The sequence below is a fragment of the Plectrocnemia conspersa genome, unplaced genomic scaffold (genome assembly GCF_051122295.1).
Source record: "Plectrocnemia conspersa isolate PC_06_02 unplaced genomic scaffold, ASM5112229v1 ptg000007l, whole genome shotgun sequence".
Lineage (NCBI taxonomy): Eukaryota > Metazoa > Arthropoda > Insecta > Trichoptera > Polycentropodidae > Plectrocnemia > Plectrocnemia conspersa.
The window spans coordinates 4972972-5000525 of NW_028277171.1; the positions used below are offsets into that span (position 1 = coordinate 4972972).

At 29.1% G+C, this 27554-nt stretch overlaps 1 protein-coding gene across 1 annotated transcript in view; it reads right to left on the reverse strand.

The window, feature by feature from the left end:
* Positions 1-7437: 7437 nt before the first annotated feature.
* Positions 7438-27554, reverse strand: part of Chsy (Chondroitin sulfate synthase) — a 37426-nt gene continuing 17309 nt past the window's right edge. The window contains exons 2-6 of the mRNA XM_088188721.1: positions 12347-12487; positions 12051-12231; positions 11825-11982; positions 11489-11690; positions 7438-8636 (exon numbers count right to left, since the gene is read on the reverse strand). Coding sequence (XP_088044847.1) covers positions 7498-8636; positions 11489-11690; positions 11825-11982; positions 12051-12231; positions 12347-12487 — 1821 coding nt within the window. The 3' untranslated portion in view covers positions 7438-7497. The remainder of the gene's footprint in view (positions 8637-11488; positions 11691-11824; positions 11983-12050; positions 12232-12346; positions 12488-27554) is intronic.

Below are 27554 nucleotides of genomic sequence, written 5' to 3' on the forward strand. Positions count from 1 at the left end.
CATTTTAAAAGTCTGTGGCAATTTCTAATTTTGGGGGTTTTTATATTGTGTTTTTTTAAATTTAGATTTCTCTGAAAGGTTGATTTATTAATAATTTTCTTATTTAATTCGATTAATATCATAGAATATATTATTTGTGTAGATATATATATATATATACACTACCAATGTTTCCAGGTCAATAATAATAATAACAAAACCAGAACCACCAAATAAACAATCAACAAATCAACCTAACGATTGAATAAAAAACGATAATCGTAAATTTCGAAAGCGAAGAGAAATTATGCGAATGGATAAAGTACGGTGAAATGTGTGAGGCTAATTATAATATTTTAACTACAAGGCTGTGGATTACATTTTTTTTTCGATCCTTGCCAAAAGGTCATCACACTCAACGGGCAACTTATATTGGAGATGATCTCAAATCCAAGGATTTTCTAGAATGTTGAAGTGTATTTGGCAAGAGGCTAGCGGCCAGCATGTGTCGAAACAAATTGAATGCATCGATTCAGCTGGATGCAATTGCATCTGTTCATTACATATTCCTATAGTGGACGTTGCATAGATACCTTCGTTTGAAGATGTCACATCATTACTAGGTAATGAATCAACTATAATTCTGGCTGCGTAAATCCTAAAGTAATTGTGCAATTAAAATTGTTGGCACACACTAGAGATTTTCATAAAGATTGTCATAATCGCGATGTTTCTTAAGAAATATTTCACACAGTTCCCTTATTGATTAGAATTGAAAACTTGGCTTAACTAGACTTTGTTTGTAAGTAGTAGGTCAGTAGAATTTTTCACTTAAACGTTCCAAATTAGAACGATTAAATCTAATGCTATTTAAATATATGTAAAATATACACGTGTAGAGGAAATCCTGTAAATTTCGGTAATCTCACTCTTTAATTTTTACATGACTACTTTTATAAATAATATTTATAAGCAAGACAGCGGATGTTAGATGTTCAAAAATTGTCTTATGACCTATTTATGTAACATTGTGAATGGAAATGTGTTTGTGATATTAGGAGCAAAAAATCGACCTAACACGTTTTCGCTATTTACTCTAATGTCTAATGTCTGCGTCCGCAATTGAAATATAATACAGATGGCAACAATATTGCGAAAAAGCGTCAAAATTTGCAATCATAGAAACCACCGTTTTTAATTGCTGAAAATATTTTTATACACATTAATTATAAAAGTTAACGTTATGTTTGTTTGGTTAAATAAGACACATGATTAAAACCTGAGTATATTAAATAAGAAAAAGGAAAAGCCATAACAACATATTTTTTATCTTAATCACAAAGCTGTGGAAACTTTAAAGATAAGACAGAAAACTGAACGCTTCTTGCAAAGAAACAATCTGCAGCATCCACAGAAAATAGATCAACTACCAGACCGATATATTAATTACCATCAGATCGCGAAAATTAATTTCCAATTTGCCAAAGATATATTTAGAATAAATCTTTAAAAATTAGACTTTTCCAAGAGATCACATTTAAGGTAGATCAGATTTTTTAAATTTTATTGTCTCTATAAAATGGCATATCCAAGTCTTAAAAATCAATAAAACGAGAAAGGCAGCTTTCTTTGTTTATGTATTCAATAATTTTGAAGTCTTCATTAAAGTCAATAACTTCGAAACATGTGCATATGAAGCGCCCTGTGCTTTTGAAACCGAGAGTGTTAATGAACTACGCTTTGTATACTGAATCCTATCCCGGGATCTCGGACAATTTACGATACCTATGAATCCCGAGATTAACAAGCATCATACCGAAAAGTTCGGAATTGATTTTGTATCTGTTAAAATATTAACGATTCGATACACCTGCACTTGTAACGTGCGGAATCACCGGATACTCACAAGTCATTTTTATTAAAATTATTCTAAAAAACGATTCTAATATTGATGTTAATATATAATGTTTACTTTAAACATATGATTTATAAAAATATTTCTCAAGTCTTCACATTATGATTAGTCAATCTTATAGTATTATTTACTTTATTGTACATCCAAAAATTCTTAAATGCATTTTTTTTCATACAATAAATTGTATTTTATTTTTTTTACGCATGTATAATATTAAATGCTATTTAGTAATAAATATGATAAATAAAATAAATAGATGTCTTTAGTCATTGATTTAAAATACGCAGCGGATCAATGATGGGTTTTGAAACAGTTTAAAGAAATATTTTTTACAACCCCGTTCTGTACTGCATCTCTTCAGCTCACAGGACAGATTGAGGTCAAGTGTATAATTCAATAGAATATGCTTAAGGTGTGAGTCTTTTAAGTTTTATTTTAATAGATTTTCATTTATATTGGACTACACAGAAGCAAATTTGGAAATTTGCCGAATCTCAACAAACAGCTTAGGATCTCTCGATAGAGTTGAAGATTGAATCTCGCCGTATTGGAAAGTTTGCACCAGCACAAAGGTCGCGGGTCGGAACTTACGCCGGTATAGTTAAATTGCCAGCGTTTATTATGAGATTCGCCTCGGGTCGTGTTGGCTCTTATACACTTTTTTTGGTCAAAACGAACCCATTGTGAAAAAAATGTGTTTAAATAAATGTCGAATAAAAGTACTTTCGTTGTTACACGCCAACGCTTCGGTTGAATATCACAATTTGAGTTATGCAATCTAAGATTCAATTTTCACCGGACGCGCATGTAAAAAAGAAAATTTTACAATGCTCATTATAAATTGATGACGTTGTAAAAAACTTTTGTGTCCAGTATAGTACCTGTGTATAACATATAATCTTTGACGGCATACCAAAAGTAATATCAAGTACATCTAAACATTGTGCCTATATATGAATGTATGCAAGTTTGTTATTTAGGTATGTGAAAGTAACATCTTCTGATGTTACATGACTATATATATTATGTGACCTTCGTTACCTTCCATTTATGTAGCCTAACCTACCATTTTCTTTAAAGATGTAGTATGAATCTCAGGCTAATTAAATTTGAATTGCTTAATTTCATTTATGAAAGTAAATGTATATATATGTATATATTATCTATGTTGTTGTATTATATAATACACGAAGAAATTAGTTTTTACATAATCACTTGAAATATTTTTTTAAAGCAGAATAAATTAGATACATAAGTATTTTTTTTTAAATATTAAATTATCATTATGATTATTTTTTGTATCAATACATGTAAAAATATATATGAATGTAGTTAGGATAAATATAAAGTAAAAAATAGTTTTGGAAATAAAGTAAACTTTTTCAGTAGGTTGTTCCGGACACCGGTGCCCACCATGGCAGAGCGTCAAGCATTCACAACAGTCACTTGTGCACGCAAGCCAAGTTGTGAAACGCGTATAAATTATCTTGAGATAATTTTAGATGTAAGATTTTTTAATGTGTTATAACCATTCGAGCCCAACCGATTATTTTAGCTAGTTTTTTTTCTTCAAAAAATGTGTAATAATACGAATATTTAAATTTATAACAGTTAAATACTTATTACTTGCGAATAACGTTAAATACACGTGCACTAATTTCCCTACGGACGTGTATATCCGCGCGTTATGATCTGGCGTTTCAAAAATATTGTAACGGAATTTTCTAGACGATTAACCCTTTATAGTCCAAAGATTTCTTAATGAGTTTTACCCCAATCCAAGCATTTTTCAATGAATATATTTAAATAAATAATTAAATTATCATTAATCCTTACTGGAAAAAAACTTTTTGCTTATTGAATCCACTGCGGTACAATTTATTAAATCACAAACATTGAGCTTCTCACATATTATTTATATATAATTTATTTATGGAGAACCCTGTACCCGTTCCAGATGTTGGGACCACTACCTAAAAAAAACACCCAAGAATGCAATGATAAAAGAAATAATATTGCGCTCTATCCTTGTAAATAATATAGTTAATTGTTCACTATTGTAATTCACACAACATCAATAGTTCTCAAAAATATTTTTAATAGCACTATTTTTATTACTTTAATATATGAAACACTAAATATACTTTTATATATACATTACAACTACTTGAATATTTAAATTATTGATATTGTATGATATTTCTCAAGGCAATCTTCCATATGAAAATATGATTTTGAATTATATTTTTAAACATTTCTTTTGTTTTTATTTCACCTGTTTTTATACATAATATAGGAATTGACTATACGGGATAGTTTAGTAAGCCACGCCTAGTCTACATCTTTGTGCTTCCATGCAAGTACTATAATATTATTATTCGCTCATTTATATGTTGCAACTTCTCCCTTACGTATTTTTTTATTGCTTGTGTTAAACCTAATTGTACTAGATAAATATATTTTATGGAAAAGTGAATTATCAGCGAATAATATAATCGTGTAGAATTGGCAGGGTGATCCAATTCGAGTTTCATATGTTGGCAGCACTGTAAATCAGACAGCTGTCGATAATCACGCGTGTTCAAAACGTCGTTTAATTTTTTTTAAGGGGGCAAAGATTGGCCAAATACTGTTTTTTTTATTGTATTTCATTCAATGACATACATTTCAAGGTGTTTAAAATCCACGTCAAAAGCAATAAAATCGTTCTGTCGCTATCGCAATGAAAACGCTTGGTTAACTAGTGTGAATATTATATTTATGGTAATATTATGACTTACAATAAGTGAGAAACGAATGAAAAATATCTAAACCGAATTTCGACCAATAGAAGAGCGCAAAAAATAATTATCCCTTTTCAGAAGTGAATTTTGCTTTTGAATGCTTTTGCCGTGAATTTTTGACTTCTGATAATGGATAATTGTTTTTTCGCGCTCTTTTATTGACCAAAATCCGGTTTGAATATACTTTAACCAATACTCTTATAGCATAATTCCGTTATAATAATATTGGTAAGAATAGCTATAATATTTAAAAAAAACATAGTGTAATATCCAAATGCAGACTAACTATGGAGCAATATGCGAGATGCGATGTCTGTCTGTACTTCTCCTTCAGCTTATTTTCCCTTGAGAGATAAGTTGGCTTAGTTCGTATTTTGGACTTGACCCAATGAAAGTTCTAAAACTAGAATTACTTTTAGAACTTTCATAATGTTAGGTTTGGGTTTGAACAGATAATGAACGTTTCGCAATTGACAATTTGAGTTTTTTATACATTTTAGAGCAGCATATTAGCGCCTATCAGTTAAATTATATTTTCGGTAGTAGAAATATATATCTACTGGTGAAAATGTATTTGGACTTCACTAGTGAAAATATAACTTCACTGAAAAATAGAGATGCGTCTGAAGGCGTCTCTGAGGTACACATACCCCACTTAGGAGACCACTGCTTTAGTCTGATTTTTACCAATTTTTACTTAATGTTTTATTATTCTGAAAATACTATTATAATCTGTAATTATTTTCCAATAATTTTCAAATCTCGTTTTTTGTATACCGTTGTCCCTAATTGTCTTCAAAAATCTGGTTTAATTTTTGGATTTCAGACTTCATAGCTGGACCAGCTGCTTCCTTGGTCTTATAAGTCTCGGTCGATTTTCAAAGTAGCTCCGCTTGTTGCTAGTTCAGATAAACTTTCATTTATCCAAAGTCAAAAGCGAAGTATTTGAATGATCATATTTTGTCTTGTGGATGTTCCAGACGTGTCTTGAGTATGCTATGCTTTTATGTTATTTTTGAAATAATGGAGATTTTTGGAACGTATCTCATAATCGAAACAATGTCGCATTATGCTTCACTGCTATAGGTTGTGTGGTACACAGTTCAACCGGCAATGCATACTTCTATGTTTGCTTATAGAGATAAATTTTTATTTGCAATGTATTCAATCTACTTAAATACTTATAATATATATTAATAAAGAATAAAAAACTAAAAGTTTGATTTAATTGGACTTTTTTGCAATATACGAATTAGAATTTTTTAAAAATATGATTTTTTTATTAAACTATTGTATATAATGTGATTATTTTGATTTGTACTATTACCTCCATGTATTTCAGAAATATTCACCATAAACAGACTTTAGCAAAATTTATGGAAATAATCTCACAATATTTGTAAATCATCAAACTGCCATGTAATTAATAAGGTATTATTGAAATATTCAGGTGTTATAATTGTAAAAAACAGCAATATAAAGACGTCATTGATTAGTCAATAATGTAAATTTGTAAAACAAATATATGTGTCCCAATACTACAAGTACCTTTAAGAAAATTACAAGCAAAAAATATTTTTTTAAACGATTCATATATACTTTTTCTTTATTTTTATTTTAATAACAATGTAAACGCATATTATTTTTGGAAGCCATTATATTTATATAATATTTTGTTATTGGTTTAGAACTTGGCTTAAAAAATTGACCAGTTAATAAAATATATTTTGGTTCAAAGATATCTATATATTACATACATAAAGTCGAATAATTCAATTGAAAATTTATGGTAAATCTATATGCAACATAAATATACTACTGTGTAATATACAAAATTATTTTCATTAAACATAAAATTGTCTATTTAACAATTTTTTTAAATATATTTTAATTATTTAGGTTAATTAAAAAATTAAAAATTAAATAAAAAATGTAATATAAATGATATTTTTCGTGAATATTAAATATAAAAAAATAGTTCATTTTTATCTACTTTCCGTTGATTTTTCATCAGGTATATTACACACATTATACACATCATACCAATACATAGTTAATATGTATCTTATGATAAGAATATTTTATTTAGACAAGGACGTCATTTGATGAGGGCAGATGGGGGCTTTTAATTGCCCCCCCCCCCCCCATTGAATTTGACCAAAAAATGCATGACATTTAATGAAATACATACTATGAATCTAAAAGAAATCGAAAATTTAAAAAAAAAAACGATCACTGACATGCGAACTTTTGCTCCTCCTCTCGAAAAATCTGAAATGACATCCCTGATTTTGAACTAGAAATTCTCGGATTATCCCTTAAAGAAAATCTAAAAAAACAGTCTCGAATCTATCCCGATTTTCATGTATACTACACAAATTCATTAAAATTTACCAAAATAATTTTAAATCCACTGTAGTGTGTATAATTATAATACCAAATCCATGTATATTTATAGGTATATAAGGAAAATAGAATATATGCATATATTGAGCAAAAAAGGAATGCTGAAATATCTTGAAAAGTTAATGACGGAGAAAAATAAAAACACTCAAAGATAAATTTATAATTCTATTACTATTATTATATGATATTTGAAAGAAAAAAATCTTCCATCTCAAATGGAAAACTCATTAAAATATTCTATTATATATAGCATTATGTATTCATGATATATCAGCATTAAAAATATATTGCTTTTGATCCACTGTGTACACGGACTATATATATTGGTTTCAATAGATCTAAATAATACACAAATTTGATTTTGGCATATTTTATGTAGGAAAAAAGTATAAATACATAGAAATGAGTAACAAATCATTGTAAAAGATTCATAATAATTTTTGGCTTTGCGGTACTCGATTTTATTAAAACTTCCGGATGATTCAATAGAAATATTGTCATGTGCTTTATACTACCTAAAGTATTGGCTCTGGTCCCTGTACACATATTATACTGAGCTACATCTAAATTTTTATCACAGTCAACTGGATGAAACACGTGTACCAGACTCGGATCCACCGTCCTGAATATTGTCACGTTCGACTGGATGAACTTGTCGAACAAGTGCACGTCCTCCAGCCCCCAGCCTTTTATGTCTGTATTGAACCCGCCGACGGAGACAAAATCGCTCTTGTAAACACTGACTATGCCGAAGCCAAACTGTCTATAATATCCGCTGTTGTCTGAGCTCCAAAAGTTGTGGTAATCTCTCTCCTTCTCGCTGAACGACTCACCTATCACTATATCACTATTTCCACTCTTGTCCATTCTGATAACGTTGTAATTCTCATCGTTTACCACATGAGGATTGTATTCACTAAAAACTATAGGAAAATACACTCTATAATATTGAACAGTGTTTAATCTAATCCGTTGTAGAGATTCAGTATTAAACGAAATATCAACGTCTATAAAAAGTAACAAACTATCTTCGTTACACAACTCAGCGCCTTTCTCTAAAGACAATCCTCTTGAAAATTGAGAATCTTCCATGTCGATTATAATTATTTCACTGTATTGATATTTTTTATTCATTCGTTCTACCGCTTCTTTCGTATTATCAAAGTCACTAGTATGCTTAACATCTTTATATAGCGTTATTATCAAAGTAGTTCTTCTATCTAATCTCAGACAAATCTCTTCGTAATTCTTCAAAAATCTTAAAAACGTTTCATACCGTCCCGATAGCGGCAGAATGAAATTAATATGTTTCTTATCCACTTCACGTACATTATAAGATGATCCAAAGACGTTCGGTAACTTTTCGCTTATTTTCAATAAACTAGATTGAAAAACGTCCTTGAAAGGCACGTTAATCTTCTTGAAATTCAAAAAAGGCAGACCATCAGCCTGATCTTCGTTAGTGAAACCACGATCCACCTTGAGGATGCTAGTGTCCTTCGAAGGCTTTGAAATAGGAGATTCTCCTGGAGGCAATTCTCGAATCTCGATTCCTGAAAATAATAAAATTATATTTAACATTCAAATTTATAATTACATATGTATATGTATATAGAGTACGCTCGGGATAAGGATTCCGGTTTGTTATTGTGTGCGTGTACATGTATATGAGAGGGAGAAGCGATGTAGCGTGTACTTCGTTGTCTCGCTTTCTCTTTTAAGGACAGTCGCTGATTCGTCAACGCTGGTATTCGTCATTAAAGTGCAGTATGGCACAGAAGTTCGATCTTCTCTAGTGATTTATTTTAAATAATTTTGTGTTGATATTGATGAGGACTTAATAGATAAGGTTGATATTGTATTAAGTGATAAGGACTTGTTTTTTTAGTATGTACATGTTTAATAAACATATTTTGAATAATATTAATTTTCTGGTTAATTTAGACTTAATTTTAATTTAAATTGTTTTTTTAATATGTACATATGTACATATATATGTTAAATAAACATATTTTGAATAATAATAATTTTCTTGTTAATCTAAACCTTATTTTAATTTACATTGTTTTATTAATATGTATGTATGTTAAATAAACATATAATTTATTTTAAAATAAAAAAATTAAATATTCTGAGCGAAATTGTTTTGAGCCACACAGTAACAAACCGGAATCCTTATCCCGAGCGTACTCTACATAAATATAGAAACGGGATGATGAATTAATATAATTTAATACATTAATATTTATTTTGTAAAACAAAAAAATTATAGAATAATCACTGAATATAGTAAGATCCAACAAAAAAGTAACATTTATATAATAAATGCAGTGATCCATTGCAATAAATTAATCAATATATTTATTACTCTTAATATACCGCTGTAACAAATGTTAGCTCAATATGTTAACAATATTGTATGTATAACAATACTTCAGACAAATAAGCAATTTCTAATATATATTATCTAGTATTTATAATTGGTAAAAATCGATTATCGTTGCTTTACAGCAATTGTGTAATGATTAAAAAACATCTTAATTTAAACTCAATGGGTAGTTCAAAATAGCGGCCATTTTCTGTATTTTTCCTAATTAAGTCACATATATAGTCGGGTTATGTATTAATTTCAATTAATTTACGGTTACTGAAAGCGAAATGCAATATTAAAAACTATAAGAGTAATATATGTGAATAAATATTAAAATATATTTATTTATATTCATTCTCTTATATTGTCACGTTGTAATTAAATTGTACAAGATGTAACAAGTTGTAAACACTAATGGGTTTTTTGCTTTAACACATACGTGTAAGAACAATGACATTTAGCGGACTGATAATTTTTTTAAGACAATGCTTAACGATATAGCGCTAAAATTTCATCTGCGGTGCAATTGATTGTGGACCGCCATACAAAACCCCAAAAAAAGCCAATGAAAACCGTTTCGCAGAGTAGGTAGAGTTAGAGAAACCACTGTTGTCAATTTAACGCACAAATTTGGACGTAATGCATCTACAGCGCCAGGACAGTGTTATATGATAAGAACGGGATTCTATAACCACCCAAATTACCGATGATTATTTCTCCGACAGTATGAGTCTAAACGCCTCTGTAGGAAAATCACTTCCCACTCATTATTAATTGATTTCCACTGGACATTTGACTTGAAAATACACGACAGTTTAATCTTAAACTTGCTATCAGTGTATCTAATGCCAAATTGACTGAGACGACTTAATATATGCATAAACCTTTAGGTCAATACTATCTAAGTCCGGAGAAAAGTAGCCCTACCACTTCGAAACTTAACTCCAGCTTAAACGATTTGGAAATTTCATGTTGTAGAGCCATAAACAATTCATAACAATTTATTGCAAAAATTAGTACGTCTAAAATATCAACTGTTTTAAAGTGAAACTTATAATTTATGTAACTTTAACTAGAATAAACACATTAACCAAGCGTTGGTATTTATATAGTAATAGAAATTGGTTGATTTTTTTATATTTTTTTGTTTTGTTGAGTATGATAAAAAAGTATTTATTTTAAACAATGCATTGAAACAGTAGAAATTTTATTGGAAATAAATATGAATTGTGTTTATTTGCCTTCAATTAAGCAACCTGAATAATAAATACTACATCATTCAAAGAACTATAGCATCACTCCGTTTCAGCTTGTGGGCGAGTGACCACATAAACCCAATAAATGTGGTAAAAATTTTATATCATAATTGTCAATCATTTCCTATTAATGTTTTATTGTTTGCAAACAATGAGTTGAATCAAACAATCGGAATACAAGGACGTCATTTGAAGGGCAGGTGGGGCTATTTGAATTTTGGCAGAAAAATGCACGTCATTTAATGAAATCAAAATATTAAAAAAACAACCACTGACTGCCCAACTTTTGACCTCTCCCGGAAAAAGCTCAAATGATGTCCCTGACGAAAAATAAACATTTTATACAATTTCAGTCATAACCTTTGGTACACATTTACGCTGTATTTTTTTATTAATATTTATATTATATAAACACTCAGATCTATTTAAACCGCATATGAAGTGGGGAGTGAAATATAAAATATAATATTAATGGTTTAATAGTTGGCTAGATTATTTTAATATTTTTTTTAGTTCATAGATGTCTTTATGTAAATATATATTTTTTAATATTAATAGCAGATTTACACACAATAGCACAATAGATTTTACAAAATCCATCAATATTTTTACCACTCTAAACTTTTTTTTAGTTTTTAAATTAGACTACGGATAATGAGTAAATTTTTTTCATGGAAAATAAATACATAAAAAATTGATTAATTTATATTTACTTTTATATACTTTTTGTTGATTTTTCAACAGGTAAAATACTGTTTTTTAATAATTAATTAGTCACCTGTGAACGATTGCTGTAGATATGCATGCCTTCGCACAGAGACGGTCATTTTACGCCCTCGATATTTTTTATAGACTAGTAAAATATCTAATATATAATCAGCACCATGAATGGGATCCAGTCTTTGATAGCCATAAAGGAGTTCTCTAAATTCAATGACTCTACCTCGTTGTTTTGAGTAAGCGTTTATGTTTTCCATGAGCTAAAATGACAAAAAATGTTATATAATATAGTATTGATTTGTGTAATTCAATAATATTTTTTTGGCTTGTTACAGAAAATAGTAGAGAATATAAGAATAGTTTCACATGCAGAAAAGTATGGCAAAAAGAGTACCTCTCTGATGTTATCCTCTATACTTTCAATCATTGAAACTTCCATGCGCCGCTTCGGATTGGAGTTGTCCGGTGAAAATATTACTTTTGATAGGAAATTCCATTGCAATACATTGTGAACTTCTTTGGGATGGTATCTATTTAGACTAGACGATACTCCTGAAAAGTTTAACTAGAATATTACAAACATTCTAATGATATACATATACATAATAATAAAATCATACCTAAAATACTGGTATCTCCCAAGTACTCTCGCTGTCCCTGATAATTCGGATACAACGGAACGGAATCTCCTATGTAATGTGTTGCTAAATTCTTAGGATGCAATTCGAGCTTCTCAGCTGACGTTAAGATATCTTGATGTAACGAAATTGAAGCTAATTTTAAATCTTGGATCTTAAGATTCTAAAATAATTAGATCAGATTAATTAGTCGACGTTGATTAATAGTTAAATACCTTTCGGTGCCGATGAGCACACCTTTTTCATTATTGATTAGGAGTATATAAACATTGGCTCACCTTGAGATATGTATTTATTCTAAACATGTGCTTATGATCTTTCACCGGATGCAGAGTAATAGCGTGATGGACTTCTTGTTTTTTTAGATTTCCAGTGAATGCCAGACTGCCGCTTGAGTTGTGATATAATATAGACTGCATCTGAAAATTAATAAAAAATATTATATTACACATTTGCTTATTTTAAAGCATTGAAATACATAAGTTCTCGATTCGATAATGAAAATTTATTTTTTAAAAATCTGCAATACCAATTATCAAAGATATTCTCTAATTATAATAATAATTGGAGATTTTGAATAGAATTAAATCAACAAGAAATCTAGGAGGAAAAAGGTTATTTATATAAATATAAATGATACAAGGTGATCCCAGTGTTTCATATGAAGTTAATCGAGAGCGCAATAATGAATATTATGTTAATGGTTTGAAACTTGACTATTTTACTTCAACGATGTCTGCATATCTGTAGCAATAATAATTGTAAGTCCTATTTAATGCGTAGTTTGTGTTTTGTTACGCTTGATGATTTCTATAATTTAAAAATAACAGATTACAAACTTGCTTTACATTAAAAAGAATTTTGATTAGGATGCTATGTTCAAAGAAAGGATTTATTAATGGTACAAGTGTTTCATAGAGAGTAGCGAAGACTTCGAAGATGATTCAAGCACCGATGAAAATGTGAAAAAATAAGGACATTGTGTTTATTGATCACCGAAGCACTATTAATGATATTGTTAAAGAAGTTCTTGAATCATACGATTTATGCAAATAAATTTTGACTGACAAGTTTGTCATGAAACAAGTAGGAGTGAAATTTGTTCCAAGATTGTTGAATTCTAAACAAAAATAGCAACGTATAGAAAGTGCTGTGCAATTCTTGAATGAATTTGCTGATGACCAAAATTTTCTTAGCTGACGAATCATTGGTATAATGTTATGACAATTAAACAGATATAAGTTTATGACATTGAGATTCAATTGTCTCAATAGAGGCGCCCTGATAAGCCAAAAGCAAAACAAGCACGTTAAGTTTGATCGAATGTCAAGGTTCTCCTTACTGTTTTATTCAATTGTAAAAATCTTTAACAACGGGTCGTACGATAAATAAATAGTATTTTATTAATGTATATATTATTTTCATGTTAAGAATTTGGTTTAGTTTAATTGTGTTTCTTCACAGCTTCACAATATAGTTAGCTTAATTTATATTTTTGCAGGAGAAACATGTCTTATTGAAACACACAATAATGCTGAAATAATGTCCCTTATTCATTGATATTATTATCTATTATTTTCTTTGTCGGATTGTTTTTGCAAACTAATTACAAAAACTTCCATTTTAGTTTTAGAAATTGAAAATGTAAAAATATGGAGGAAGGCGACAAGTTAATCACCTGACATTCCTAAAATTGGATTACGAAACCAGTACCGCATTGTATAAGATACAACAATATTACTTCCATGCGTCATAATCGATTCTATGTTTTTTTTTTATAAAATATAATACAACAGTAGTTCATAAATTATGATATAATATGAATAACTTGTTTATCCATAGATATAAATTACAGAAAACCTTTATTTAATTTTAATACATGTACGTACCCTGCGCTGATTTTTCAACGGGTATGCTACTAATTATATTATAAAACGTTTGTTTATATTCAGAATGGTTACATGCTGAGATTTTTTATACTCGATAATGAAAGAGTACATAGTTAAGTATGTAAAGCACTTAGACGTGTGCCAGAATCTTGGAGTAAAAATAAAATATAACAAACACAAATTCTGTATAAAAAATGGTGTTGAAGATTGTATCTTTTTACTTGAACAATATATATAAAGAGATTGAGTATGCAGTCTTAATACGTTTATAATTTTTAACCTTATTTATAACAAAAAATAACTAATTTTAAAGATGATGAGTGCATGTACATGTGTACTATGTATGCTAAAAAAATATAATGAGTGTATTCAATGTGAGTTTACAGCTAATCTAATTTGTGATATAATTTTGAGAATTTTATTTAAGCAAATAATAAAATTACTAAGATTATTGTATAAAAATATTATTTTTTATAGAATTGTTTCTTCGTAAAAATATGTAATTATATAAAAAAAATTAAACCTAATAGAACTAGAACACAGAATGGTTCAAAAATTATATTAATAATTGAAATAATTACAAAAAAAGCTTAGAAAAATTAGTTATGAAAATCGAAATAAAAATTCACCTTAATTATTCATATGCTAAAAAGTTTTTATTAACATATGTATGTCGTTTTAAAATGAATGTTTAACATCTGAAATAACATATATAAATCTGAAATAAAATACAAAATATGACATTTTCTTACGAAACATAGTATAAAACGTTAATTTCGCCAGATTTCCACCTTAATGTCGCCAGGAAAAAAGGAAAATATTACGAGGATAAGCTCTGATGAAAATTAGGACTAAATATGTTATTTTGCAAAAAATATAAGTTATGATTGCGCTTATATTATTCATACGAATCTATTACTAATATAGGTCATATATCATATATCATTTAAAAAACATGTTGCTGCAAAGTTTATTTTATGTTTTATGCTGATGATCCAATATATATTTATGGTATATTTCTCAGTATCCAGACGATCAAAAAAGAATATTGGCAACCCTATTCATGATATGTATATACTTTTCTGGCTATGCTAATATACGCCACATTAGCACAAGTTCTTTTTTGCAATACAATTTGCCGCCATCGTGTTTTTCTTTCCATGTATTATTTGTGTTTGCAAAAAATTGCAAATAGGTACAAGCGCTAGTTCAATAAGAAAACATGAACAGGCGAGACGGCGCGTCGTCGGTTCTTACGATTGAAATACAAAAATACCTCAGTCATGCGATATAACGGGTTTTTTTCGATTGAGTAGGCAAATTGATTTGAGCGCAAAATCCGATAGTAATTAAAGAACAAACGATTCTGAATGTTGGCATATATTAGAAAACATTTGATCGTGTCTATGCAAAGCGATTATTTCAAGAATCTTATTTGAAGAAATCAACATAATCTATTATTGCAATTTTACCCGCGCAGCGACTATTTTTGATTTTTTTTTTAAATTCATACATACTTTAAGATTATACTATAACTTGAAAATTCATACATACTTTTAGAATATACTAGTATTTTTAATAAATTTGCATGTAGCTACAAAACAATTGTCATATCAATTACTTTTACCGCAGAGAAAAACTAAAAGATATTTTTAACATTACATTTACATTGGTAATTTGGGCAATGTAAGTTGGATATATAGATTTTTTTACTATAATTGTATATTAATTTTATTAGTCGCAATTAATAGGTTGCATACTTTAAAGTAAAGTTAATATTTTAATGTGAGAAACAATTAAATTAATTGTAATAAAAGGAATTAAATGTATTGTAATTGTGTTTGTTTTTAAGATAGATCAACAGTATTAGTTATATCAACAAAAATAAAACAAAAATCAAAAACGTGGGATTCTGTACAGATGTGTTAATATGGTTAACTTTTTTTTATTTATTTAAATTAAATTATGACAGATGTCGTTTACGTGTAGATAGATCTTACACATTATCGCAAGTGATTACGAAATCTTTAGTGAAAGTTTCTTTAGCCAAAATGTTCCTACAGAGATCGTAGGAATAAACTGATGGCATAGGTAAATAAGTATTTTAAATAATAATTAGCAACAAGATAAATAGTAGGAGTACCAGAAAAATCACATATTTTATAAACAATATAAAACAATATTTATTTATTTATTTGTTACACATCAATGAAAATGTTAAGTAGTTTTTTATAGATTGAATCATTTTGACTATCATTGAAAATCATAAATATTTGTCTATGTAGTGCGCAAATTTACGCAGTAACGCGGTAACAGTAAAAAATGTACTAGGATCAACAGCATATCTCTCGGACGAGCACGTGCGATCTCTTCCTATTTATATTGTAAATCTGTTTTAATGCTTAATTTTGATCTTTAAATTTAAAAATAGATTTTAAAAAATCAGAACGAAGCAAATAATATTTGAAGTTGAGGGTCCGGTATTCGCACACTCACTAGCTTCGGTACCTCATGACAGTGAGATAGTGACAGCTAGTTATTATTCAATATTCAATAGACACAATAGATTCTGTTATTATCTTAAACTAATTTCCATCTCTTTTGTAGTTCTTCAGCTAAATTTTCAAAATAAAATTCTGACTTAAAAGCATATCAAAAACCAATTTTCTAAGGTGTGCTTCATAAACATAAAATTATATTTGATTCGGAGAAAGTCATTATTTTTTTCGACTTATATTGTCGTAAAGAATCCACTTCTTATCCCCAGTTAAAATTTAATGCAAAAAAGGACGAATTATTTGTCTTGACAACAATGAACTGCATGTTTTGTTATCTCTTTAGAAAAATCATGCGGCGGCTAAATAGCTATTCTATGAATCATGCAAATGTTACTGCGATAATTTCTCAATAGTTAGCCACGTTCGTAGTAAATAATATATTTTATTTATTTTACGAGAGTTATTGCGTTTTTTATTTTTTATTTGTATTCAGACTTGATGTCGACGTGGTGTCGACCAAAAAATTACGAATCCTTTTTTGTATTGGTTAAAACTAAAACACAATGGGGCGCAGGTTATGAGAAATATCATTTGGAGTTTGGCGAGTGTACTATTTGTCAGAGTAAAAAGAAATTTCATGCTAGCGATAGTAACCTTTAAAATGAGCCACATGTAAGATGTTGATGGGAAAATATTAAAAAACACTATTGAAGCTGATCTACAAACAACTGCTCGGACATTCGGAGAAGGCTTAAGGTTTTTTTTCTATAATCGTTTCACGTCAGAAAAATGACAAATTGTCCAAATGAGTACCGCACGAACTGATTTTTATACGTTCTCAGAAATAATAGGAAACTATTATTAAAGAGAATCATTACCTGCGGTGATAAATAAATTCTATACGATAACTGTAATTTAACAAAATATATAGCGTTTTATACCTCAGTAAAATATCAGCCACTCATGTTATACTTTTACTTTTTATTTAATGATTTTAGCTATCGTAAATATGATACATTATTTATATACGACACGTGCTATGATCACCTAATCACTATGCTACACAGTGATTCATATTAATTACAGCCAAACAAAAACTATGTACAATATACTGATGGTGTTTATCAATTAGCAGCACGTGCAATTTGAATCGATATAAATTTTCAACTAATTAAAACAGTTACATCATGAATCATCGTTATTTATAAATGAAACAAGAGTTTTTGATAATGATTCATTCTAGTATAGGTTTTCTATAAAAAAAAATTCGTTACAATACGAATTTTTAACAATACTTTAACACGATCCGAGAGTTAGTAAAAAAATCATCTTTATCATACATGTTTAACAATGCTATAAAACAATATAGCACGTCTAAGTGAATAATACATGTGCGATTTTTAAATCGCATCGTTATCCTATTTTGAACATACGAAGGTGATGCTAATCGTAGTATATAATTGGCGTGTGTTATTATTCCTATGTCTTATGACTTCTTCGTTAGTTTATTTAAAAGTAACATATTTAGCATATTGTTACTAGGACTTTTTCATTAGATTCTCTCACTTATAAGTGATTTTCCTAAAAAAATGTTTAAATTGGTACGAGTTCCTAACTGAAGTAAAGTGATTCAGTGCGGTAATATTGTATTTATATCACCTTAAAAATCAACGATTTAGGGCGGGATCAGACTTTTTGGTTTAGTTCAATACATATATTATCTCTTTGGCGTGTGTAAGAGTATATTTTAATAATTTGTACATACATATATTTACCAACGTGGTTATTAACAACGATTTTTGTTAACGTACGGTCCAACGGATTAGTAAAATTGTTTCGAAATAATTAATTGATATGCATATGATCTTTTGGTTATAACGCCGACTAAAATTTGATTTTTAATAAATACGAAAGACACAGTTCAATTATTTGATGACTCTTTTAACAAGTCTATAACAACTCATTTTGACGCAACGATCACACAATTTTTTTTAATAAATATTTATTATATTATTATACAATACATCAATTAAAGTAATACTTAATTAGGGAGAAGTTCAAGTGATATTATAGAAGCATATAATATATGACAAAGGAAATAAGTCATGAAATATTATATTATGATAAGAACTGATGATAACATTAAAAATATATAATTTATTTAAATAATACACAACATGTTTCATAGTTGTTAAATAAAAGAGTTTAAACTTAAGCGTTATCGAAATGGATAGAAACTTTTTAAAAATATATAATTATATCAGTCCATGTTAGTTTTGAGACTAGTTGCAATTACAATCACGTGTTTTAAAATCATAAAAAAATTTAAATGATGAGGAAAATAAAAATATATCAATGTATATTATATACCAGTGTATACATAAGGCGTATGTTGTAACTAACGGTTTCCAAAGGAGACTCAAATGAGGACACGATGGTCATGTAGCAAAGTCATCTGATGAATGTCGGATTTGGATACAGTAAATTATATTACTTTTATTATTATACTAATATTTAATGGAAACATTTCACCGGTAAATTTTAAATTAACTACGACTATACATTGGTGACCCCGACCTTCATGGGAAACGTATGAATCATACAAAAAATCATCATAGAAAACCAATTTCGTGAACGGATAATGGTTTCTTTTGTAACCAACGCCGTGATTAACCATGCAAGAAGCAATCTTGACATTCGATCGGCAGTCACGTTTGTCCGTTCCATTTTGGCCATAATGCAATTCTATATACATAGATAAAAGCAACTAAGATTTTTTAAGTCGAAAGAAGCTGACCACACTTTTTTGCCGTATCGACAAAATTAGCTCATACCATTCGACGTCTGTTGCAAAAAAAACTAGAATTAACACCGGTCAGTTTATACTAACCGAGAACGGTTTACGTTATATATTGAGATTATTATGATGATAAAAAAATGTATATTGACTCATCTGGATTTTTCTAATTTTAACGACACAGAAATGAGTTTTCATTTTCGTTTCATGTGTAGCGGCGACCGGTTTTTTAATGTTTAGATTAATATTTACTTATATAATAGATGATAAGAAAAAATCAATATGATGGTTTAATATCTTCCTTATATATACGGCAATGACCTTATACTGGTTTCTTAGATTTTTTGTACCATATACCAGTTCGTCTCTACAATATATAGTATTTGTATTTCTACTATGTAATCATATACATATATTTAAGAAATATTATAGTTATCAATTTTTATTTCAAAGCAATTCTCACTGTAAGAATATCAATATATCCTCCTCTGATAAATAATTTATAATTTTATTCTAGTCCCTAACGATGACCCCAACACCGGTAGTCGAAACGTCGGATGTTGAGAAAGGCGCGATTAACGGATTTTCTTACACTTAATAATATACTCATTATACCTTCAAAACTATAAATGTGACACATACATTAGAAGCGTTTGACATACGAGAAATGTGGAAAAATATAAAAATTGTCGAAAAATTTACATACATAATATATGTATAAGGAAACAGAAAGTTTGAAATAGAGAAGCTAATAGTAAATAAAGTAGTCACTGTTTTTAACTACTGTAATAAACAGGCACAATACAAATCAATAATATGCTTTTAGACTTATCAATGCAGCACAATCAAGTAGTAAAGCGTAAATAAGTATTTAAGGAAGAAGATGGGCAATAATATTATACATGAAAAGCCGTCACATGTATTTGTAAAACTGATTTGAAAAGAAAAAGGCTGCGTCTACATCTTTGGCATTCGAGACTGTTTTTTACTAGATTTTCTTTTATGAATAAGCACATCAAACTAAATGAATTATTTATTTATTTTGCTGTATTAAATCTAGTTGTCAAATTACCAATGATACAGGCAGGCCTGCTATCACCGTAAACATCTTATGCCTGTACTACACTCTCTGGAAGTTGTCCGAACCGAAGTTGCAACTGAAGTCGGCTGAGACCTACGACTTCGAGGAAGCGACCACACAGCCCCAAATTTCATATGTCGTCCGGACGGTGGCTTCCGTCACGTACAGCTGGCATATTTGCGCGTGATCGAAAAATGTGCCAAATAATCGCAATTTTTATTTGTCATATTATTAAAATTACGCTACTGATAATTATAATAGTTTGTATGGGCACTCACCAATACAATATCAGTGAAAAATTTTCGGTCGTAAATATTCAATTTATGCAAAATCTTTGTCGGCTTTTGCAAAATGCCATAAGGCATAAAAATTATACTTCAGAATACGAACACCACATCTGTGACTATCCTAGAATTTGTCGCCATCGATTCTAAGTAATAATTATTTATAGTGTGACATTTATATAAACCGATCTAGGAAAATACATAAGGATATTAGAAACGATTATTTTTACCAAAATCAAGTACCGCTAATTATTTATTAATTATTTAATTTTATATGAAAAAAAATATAATAACGATATCTGTTAGAAGAATATACTATCAAAAATATAATTAATCTCTTTTGGTACCCTTAAATATTCAAAGATGTCAGTAAGAGGTGAGGATGAAACTTTATCTGAAACAGTTCAGTCGGTGTAATATTGTCAACTATAATTTTCAACTAGAACACTTAAAAACGGTTTAGTCTATAAGAAGCACTGATAATAATTCAAAGATTGTGACTATCTCGACGAGTGGATGAGGAACAATCGATAAGAGCTCAAATTTCTATCCCTGACCTGAGATAACCTTATCAATCACGTTCAAGGAAACTCTTGATAACATTGCGATAAAAAAGGATGCATCCGTCACCGTACCTTAAAGTTTTGAAATTGGACCTAGAGGTCAATTGTCAATAAGTCGCGTGTGGTCAATTTAAATAAGGAAATTAAAGGGCCCCGTGGGGCAGTAAAAAAACAATCAAAAGTGATTCATAAGTCGTTTTGCTTGACACTTAGAGTCCTAACGGGACAATTGCGTCTCGTTAAATTTACGCTCCGGGAAAAGTCTCCATGGCCATTATTTGATGGCTAGAAAGTCAACCAATGAGCACTTGACCCCTTTCGTCTGCAAAAGATTTGCGACAATAAATCGATCAACGTCTAAAAAGTATTTTTAGTTTTGTCTCCAATTGGATTTTTTAACATCTATCTCTACCACTTCATAAAGGCGTTGAACTATATTTTATAGTGATGAATAGTCAAGAAATGGAAAAATATAGTGCGATTTATGCTGTATTATATTATTATTATTTTTCAATAAAATACCGAAGAGTTCAAAATTAAAAAAAATAATTATGGCAGTTTTTAGTTAAAGAAGTAGGCTGGTAAAATATATATTTTATTTGCATATAAAGCATTCTAAATTACAAGCTAAATAAGCTAAATGTAGCACAAATGTTATCTGGGCGTAGGCGCTGTGGTGCAGATCCCCTCTGGTGGGGGCATACCTTCTGATGGCCTAGTGCCTGTAGCGAAGCTCTAGGAACTACATTCTCTGGGATGCGCCGATAAAGAGTTATAGCCTTTTGAGAGGGCTACGCCTTCTAAGAGCAGATTCTTAGCAGAGTTGTGGTTAGTAGGAGCGCAGACATATACATATATTCATATTTTTTTTGTTAAAAATCATCGCACACTAACCAGCTTCAAATCTTTTAACGCACAACATTTATTTCCTATATTAGTTTTGTTGAGCAAATGCTGTTTTTCGGAGTTGCGTAAGTTCGGCAACAATGGAATTTGTAAGATTCATTATGTGATATCGCTTGGAGAATAGTTTATAATGTGTGGTGTATATACAAATAAATTAAATTATGAAAAAAGACAAGTCACTAAAAATACAAATATTTTCTTGGCAAATATATGTACATATATATCTATATATTATAAAAATATTAATATTTTAATATTTTTTATGCGATTAAAATTAATTTATCTTACAAATTTAATAAAACATGTCATAAATATCATTTAAAAAATTAACAAGTATATGCTTTTTCACTTGAAAACTTAAACGCTTATGTTTTTAATGAAAAGCTGTTGACAAGGTAAAACTTGGTGCATTTTTTTAACTACTTTTATTCACGCGTATCCGACAAATATCATTCATCACAATCTTCTAAATTTCCTTTTTTTGCTTAGATAACGTGATTGTTTATATGCGAGGGCATAGTTTATTTATAGCTTGTGGTTCACGAAATTTTATGAAAAATTAACAATTTTATCAGTAGGATCATATGTTACATATGTGGACCAATAAATCAGCCCATGCTTAGCATTTTTCACATATACGTGGAGAGCTGATTAATCGATTACATTACACTAAAAGGGTTAATATTAATTAGACCCCTGATATAGTATATGTCCTGAAATCACATATAAACTTTGCATTTTTTTAAAGTTCTATCGCGTAAATATTATTCCGATTGATTATCACACATTATGTTTTCTAAGATTTACCTAATCTCACGGATGAATATCGTGATGATTAATACAAGTTAAGTTTTAAGTAAGCCACAAAAATATATATAATATAAGTTCGGAAACTTTTTGAACAGCCAACGTATAAATTGAGACCGGTACATTCCAATTATGAAGCTGAGCCCTTATGAATTCACTGTGACAATCGATAATATACGGATACGTCGATTTGCACTGAGACAATTTTCTTTGAGTAAACCGGGTAATGTTGAGTCATCGATTGATCGCTCTTGAACTTATGGTTCGATCTTGAACGATCGATAGCCTTGGTAAGCTTGGTAGTTCTAAAAATAATAATTTTTTATACAAAAAACTCGCTAAAATTTGTAGGTCACTGTCCACGTATCTAAAATAGTGATAAGTATTTTAATAGGTTATTATAATAAGATGTTAAATATATCAATGGCCGGAGAAAAAATATGGTAATTATGGAAAAATATTCAGAGCAGCGGTTCTAAAACCAAAAAGTATTATAACATATATATTTAATATTATAAGATACAAATATATAAATATCACAATAAGGGGAAATGCTTAACTCTAGAAATATTACATACAATATGTATAACAAAAAAAGAAAACCTTAACATTTTATATGTATAATGATTTAATAATATAAATCATGTTAGTCGACTTAATGTTATGTTAATCGATTCTTAACGGACTACATATATACATTCGTAATTTAATATTATATATTATTTTTCAGTTAGCATATTATTGATGCAATTTACATCCATTATTGCACTCAAGCACACCCAATATAAATAACATATTGCATTTCAATTTCAGTGATGGCAAACCGTATGTAACATTAACGTTAAAGTGCAAAGAATAATACATATTTTTATAGAAATTGTATTACAACAAATCATGGTAGTAAAACCTTTGATTAATGTTGTTACTATATTTGTAAATAATTAAGAGAAAATATTCAAGCGTTTCCTACTCTTAAAAATAATACAAAAATAAATACATATATATTATGTTATACTACATTGCATATTTGTTACTTGATCCGATGGATTATAAAGTCACTGATAAACTTAATACCCCTCCCAGTCAGCACGGTTCGACCGAATCGGAAATATGATCTCAACAACTTCTTGGACTTCAGATTAAGAAAAAAATCACAAACACCTAATGCTATCATTATCTAGTCTGAACTGCTTGAGAAGATCCAATTTAAGCAAATTAGGATACGTTCCTAAGACAACCCACGCATTTACTGTGCATTTCGTCTACCCAACGAACTGACATAATGCACGAGTAAAGTATTTTTTATTACAACTATTTTATACTTATGTCAAATTTTTAATATACCTCGAGAATTTATCGTCTAAAATCCTTGCAAAATCAAGAACTTCACACAGCTAAAAAACATTCAGAAATTATTATCTAGACAATTTTACAAGAGTATTATTTTAAAAGTAGCTTCTATTCAATAACTTACTGTCTTTATACAGTACTGTAACAACGACATCTAACTATAAAGAAACAAGATCGCGTTCCTTATTCAAGCACCCAAAACTACCCTTTGAATCTTGTCACCCGAAATAGTTAATCAACTAGATTTCCAATTGTGAAAGCGTCACTATTAAAATATTTTGCTTTCATTTACATTATCATTATTTACCGGAAAGCTTAAAACAGTTTTTATTTGGTATTTGATATCTCCATGGCATCAAGAAGCCACGGAGATATCATTTTCAACAAATAAAATGTACGAATTAAAAAAAATCCGATACTACCGGTATTTTATTTTGTAATACCGATACTAGTAAATGTCGATTTTTGGTATTACCAGTATCTGTAAACCCTAATCATATCAGGACTGCCGCTGACATTTTAAACAGATCTTGTTCGTGGTTTTGAATTTTCATTATGTTTATCTTTTGTCTTCTCTGAAATCTGAGGTCACAATTCGCACTTTGGCCAAGGAAGAAATTGCGTGTGCGGAGCAAAAAGCAAAGCCATGAAAGTAAACGATGATGGCGCGAGTGCGAACGAAACCGGTTTGCCTTGGAAAAAAAGCGACGATGCACCTCTTTCATTGAATGAGAAGAATATCTTAACGCCCGAATTATCCAAATTAACGGATATCTTACCGTAAACAATCTATGAATCACATGATACAATATTCAGGTTTCTGTTCTAGTTATTAAAACGCGGACGTCATATGATATATGACCTGAAACGAAAGGTCATATTTTATACGTAGTATTTCTTAGAAATTATATGTTTTTACAATAGTGATATCAGTAATTGTCTACTAAGGTTTCTGAATACTTGAACTTCGGTTTTATTACGTTTCTGAAAATCCGGAACACGAGTTGCAACTAGATTTCGTACTATATGTCCAATATTTGTGTGACTACAGTAGTAGAAATATTGTTTTTTTTTTTTATAGAATTGCCGAAATGATTAATACTGTTAAAAAATAAGTGCAATATATATGTTATTATTTTTACTAAAATTATGAAAAAATTACGATTGTATGAGTTCTTTCATAGTGGCTCAGTAGAAAGCGACAATTAAACAAAGATGCTTTGGCAAACAAAAATACGAGAGAAACGTCGTTTCGGACTATCCAAGAATTTTAAGAGCACTCAAAACATACAATAGATACGTAGACTTTCGAAAAACAGCGTTGATTATTGTAACCAAAACTATTATAATTAAGCACTGAGTAATTTTATCTTCGATATCTGAAATATCCATTGTCTAGTTCATCATTGTTATATGTATATGTATCATCAGCAGTATCAGATCATAAAGGTTTCGCTTATAAAGGGCCACCTGGCAGACGTAATAGGCATAATTTAACAATCTAATAATATATGTAGTCTAGTTCCACCCCGAATCATTAAAATTAGTCAGAGGACCAATGCCTAGATGTGACTTTAGATTTATTTTTACTATTTATTTTATACAAGTGTAGGACATAACGGCCTTAGACGAATGTACCTTGCACAGAAATAAAACAATACATTGATATAGTATACATAAAAAAAATACACCTACACCTAAAGCGTCTACCAATAAAGCAATAGTGCGAGCGACAAAAAGTACCGAAATCTAGTATATTCTTATTTGATTACCAAATACGAAAGCAGAAATATGATAATATAAATTACTCAACTAACTATTTTTTTTGTTACGATGAACTATAGAACTGTGTATTCATGGATTTTATTAAGTAAATACTTGATTTTTCTGGAATTAACTAGTAACGGTATCTAGAAAGAGAAATATGATAAACGATCGTGCAAAAATAATATTTATCACTTTCTTAATTATATAAGTTTTAAATATGTTTCGCTATTAAAAGTACGATTGCTTCCAAATAAGTATCATATATTTTAATTACAACAATAATTGCACATATGATATTTTAAAAATACAACGGGAAACAACTACACATAACTTGTTTATAATTCAAAATAAAATATCTAATTTAAAAAAATTCAATTTTTTACGAAAAGAGTAAAAAATTGATAATGCTACACTTCTTGGTAACTGCAGTTATCTCAAGTACACAATCAAGGTAACAAGTCAGATTAGGCTATGTATTAAAGTATGATTTATAATGATTACTTATCAAATAAATGACACTTATATCAAATCAAAGAAATTGTATTTCACGAGTCTTTTTGTTGGAACTTTCAAAGCAAAAAAATCGAGTATTCCTAAACACGTTTTTGATAAAGTACTTATTCATTTATACCATATCCAAAATAACTACTATTAATTTAATAGCATTTATTAAAAAAAAGAATAGTTTACACATTAAAGCAATTTAACAACAAAAATGTAATTCTAAACATTGAACCGTCAATATATGTATGATGAAGATATGTTCGCTTCATAATAATTATTCTACTGGAAATACCTTCGTAGTGCTTTATTAATTTATTGATCTGGTTTTTCCGGTTTTCCGATAGCAAAACGATGTGAATATAACCGCAACAAAAGTAGCGATGATTTTCTTAATCTAACCATAATGGAGAGGTACAAAATATGTATTACTTCCTTATCTACAAATATTATGAGATTCAATATGCATAAACAAATAACGACTGCGTAAACCATTGTTGTTATTCAAATCGTATCCGCTAAAGATAAACTAAACCTAAAGAATAACAAAGTAAAAATACATCAGTTGAAATAAATAGTATCCCTTTAAAGTTCAACTTCAATGGAAGTTTATCGCAGGAAGACGTCGAAGTAAAAATGGATATTTTATATTGGTCGTAAAATATCGCACTTTAATATAGCTTTTATGTGTATTTTAGATTAAGTATTTTATATTATCTCATAATTGACTGCCTTATTGATCTTTAACTGATGATGTTATATCATATGGCATTATACAAATTATATATGTGCTATCTATATGATTTTTTTAATTGATAGCATTTGAATTTGTTATAGAAACTCTTTTTATTGATATCATGCTCTCGCTTATAATAAATATGATATTGAGATACAAATAATTAGTATCCAAGTTATTAGAAAACGATTTATGAAGCTGAGCCCTTAGTATGTAATAAAATCATTAATCTTTCTACGTATATTACGTGAGTCTTGTATAAACTATTTTTTAGTAAAGCAACGAATCAATCATCTGGTTATTTCTA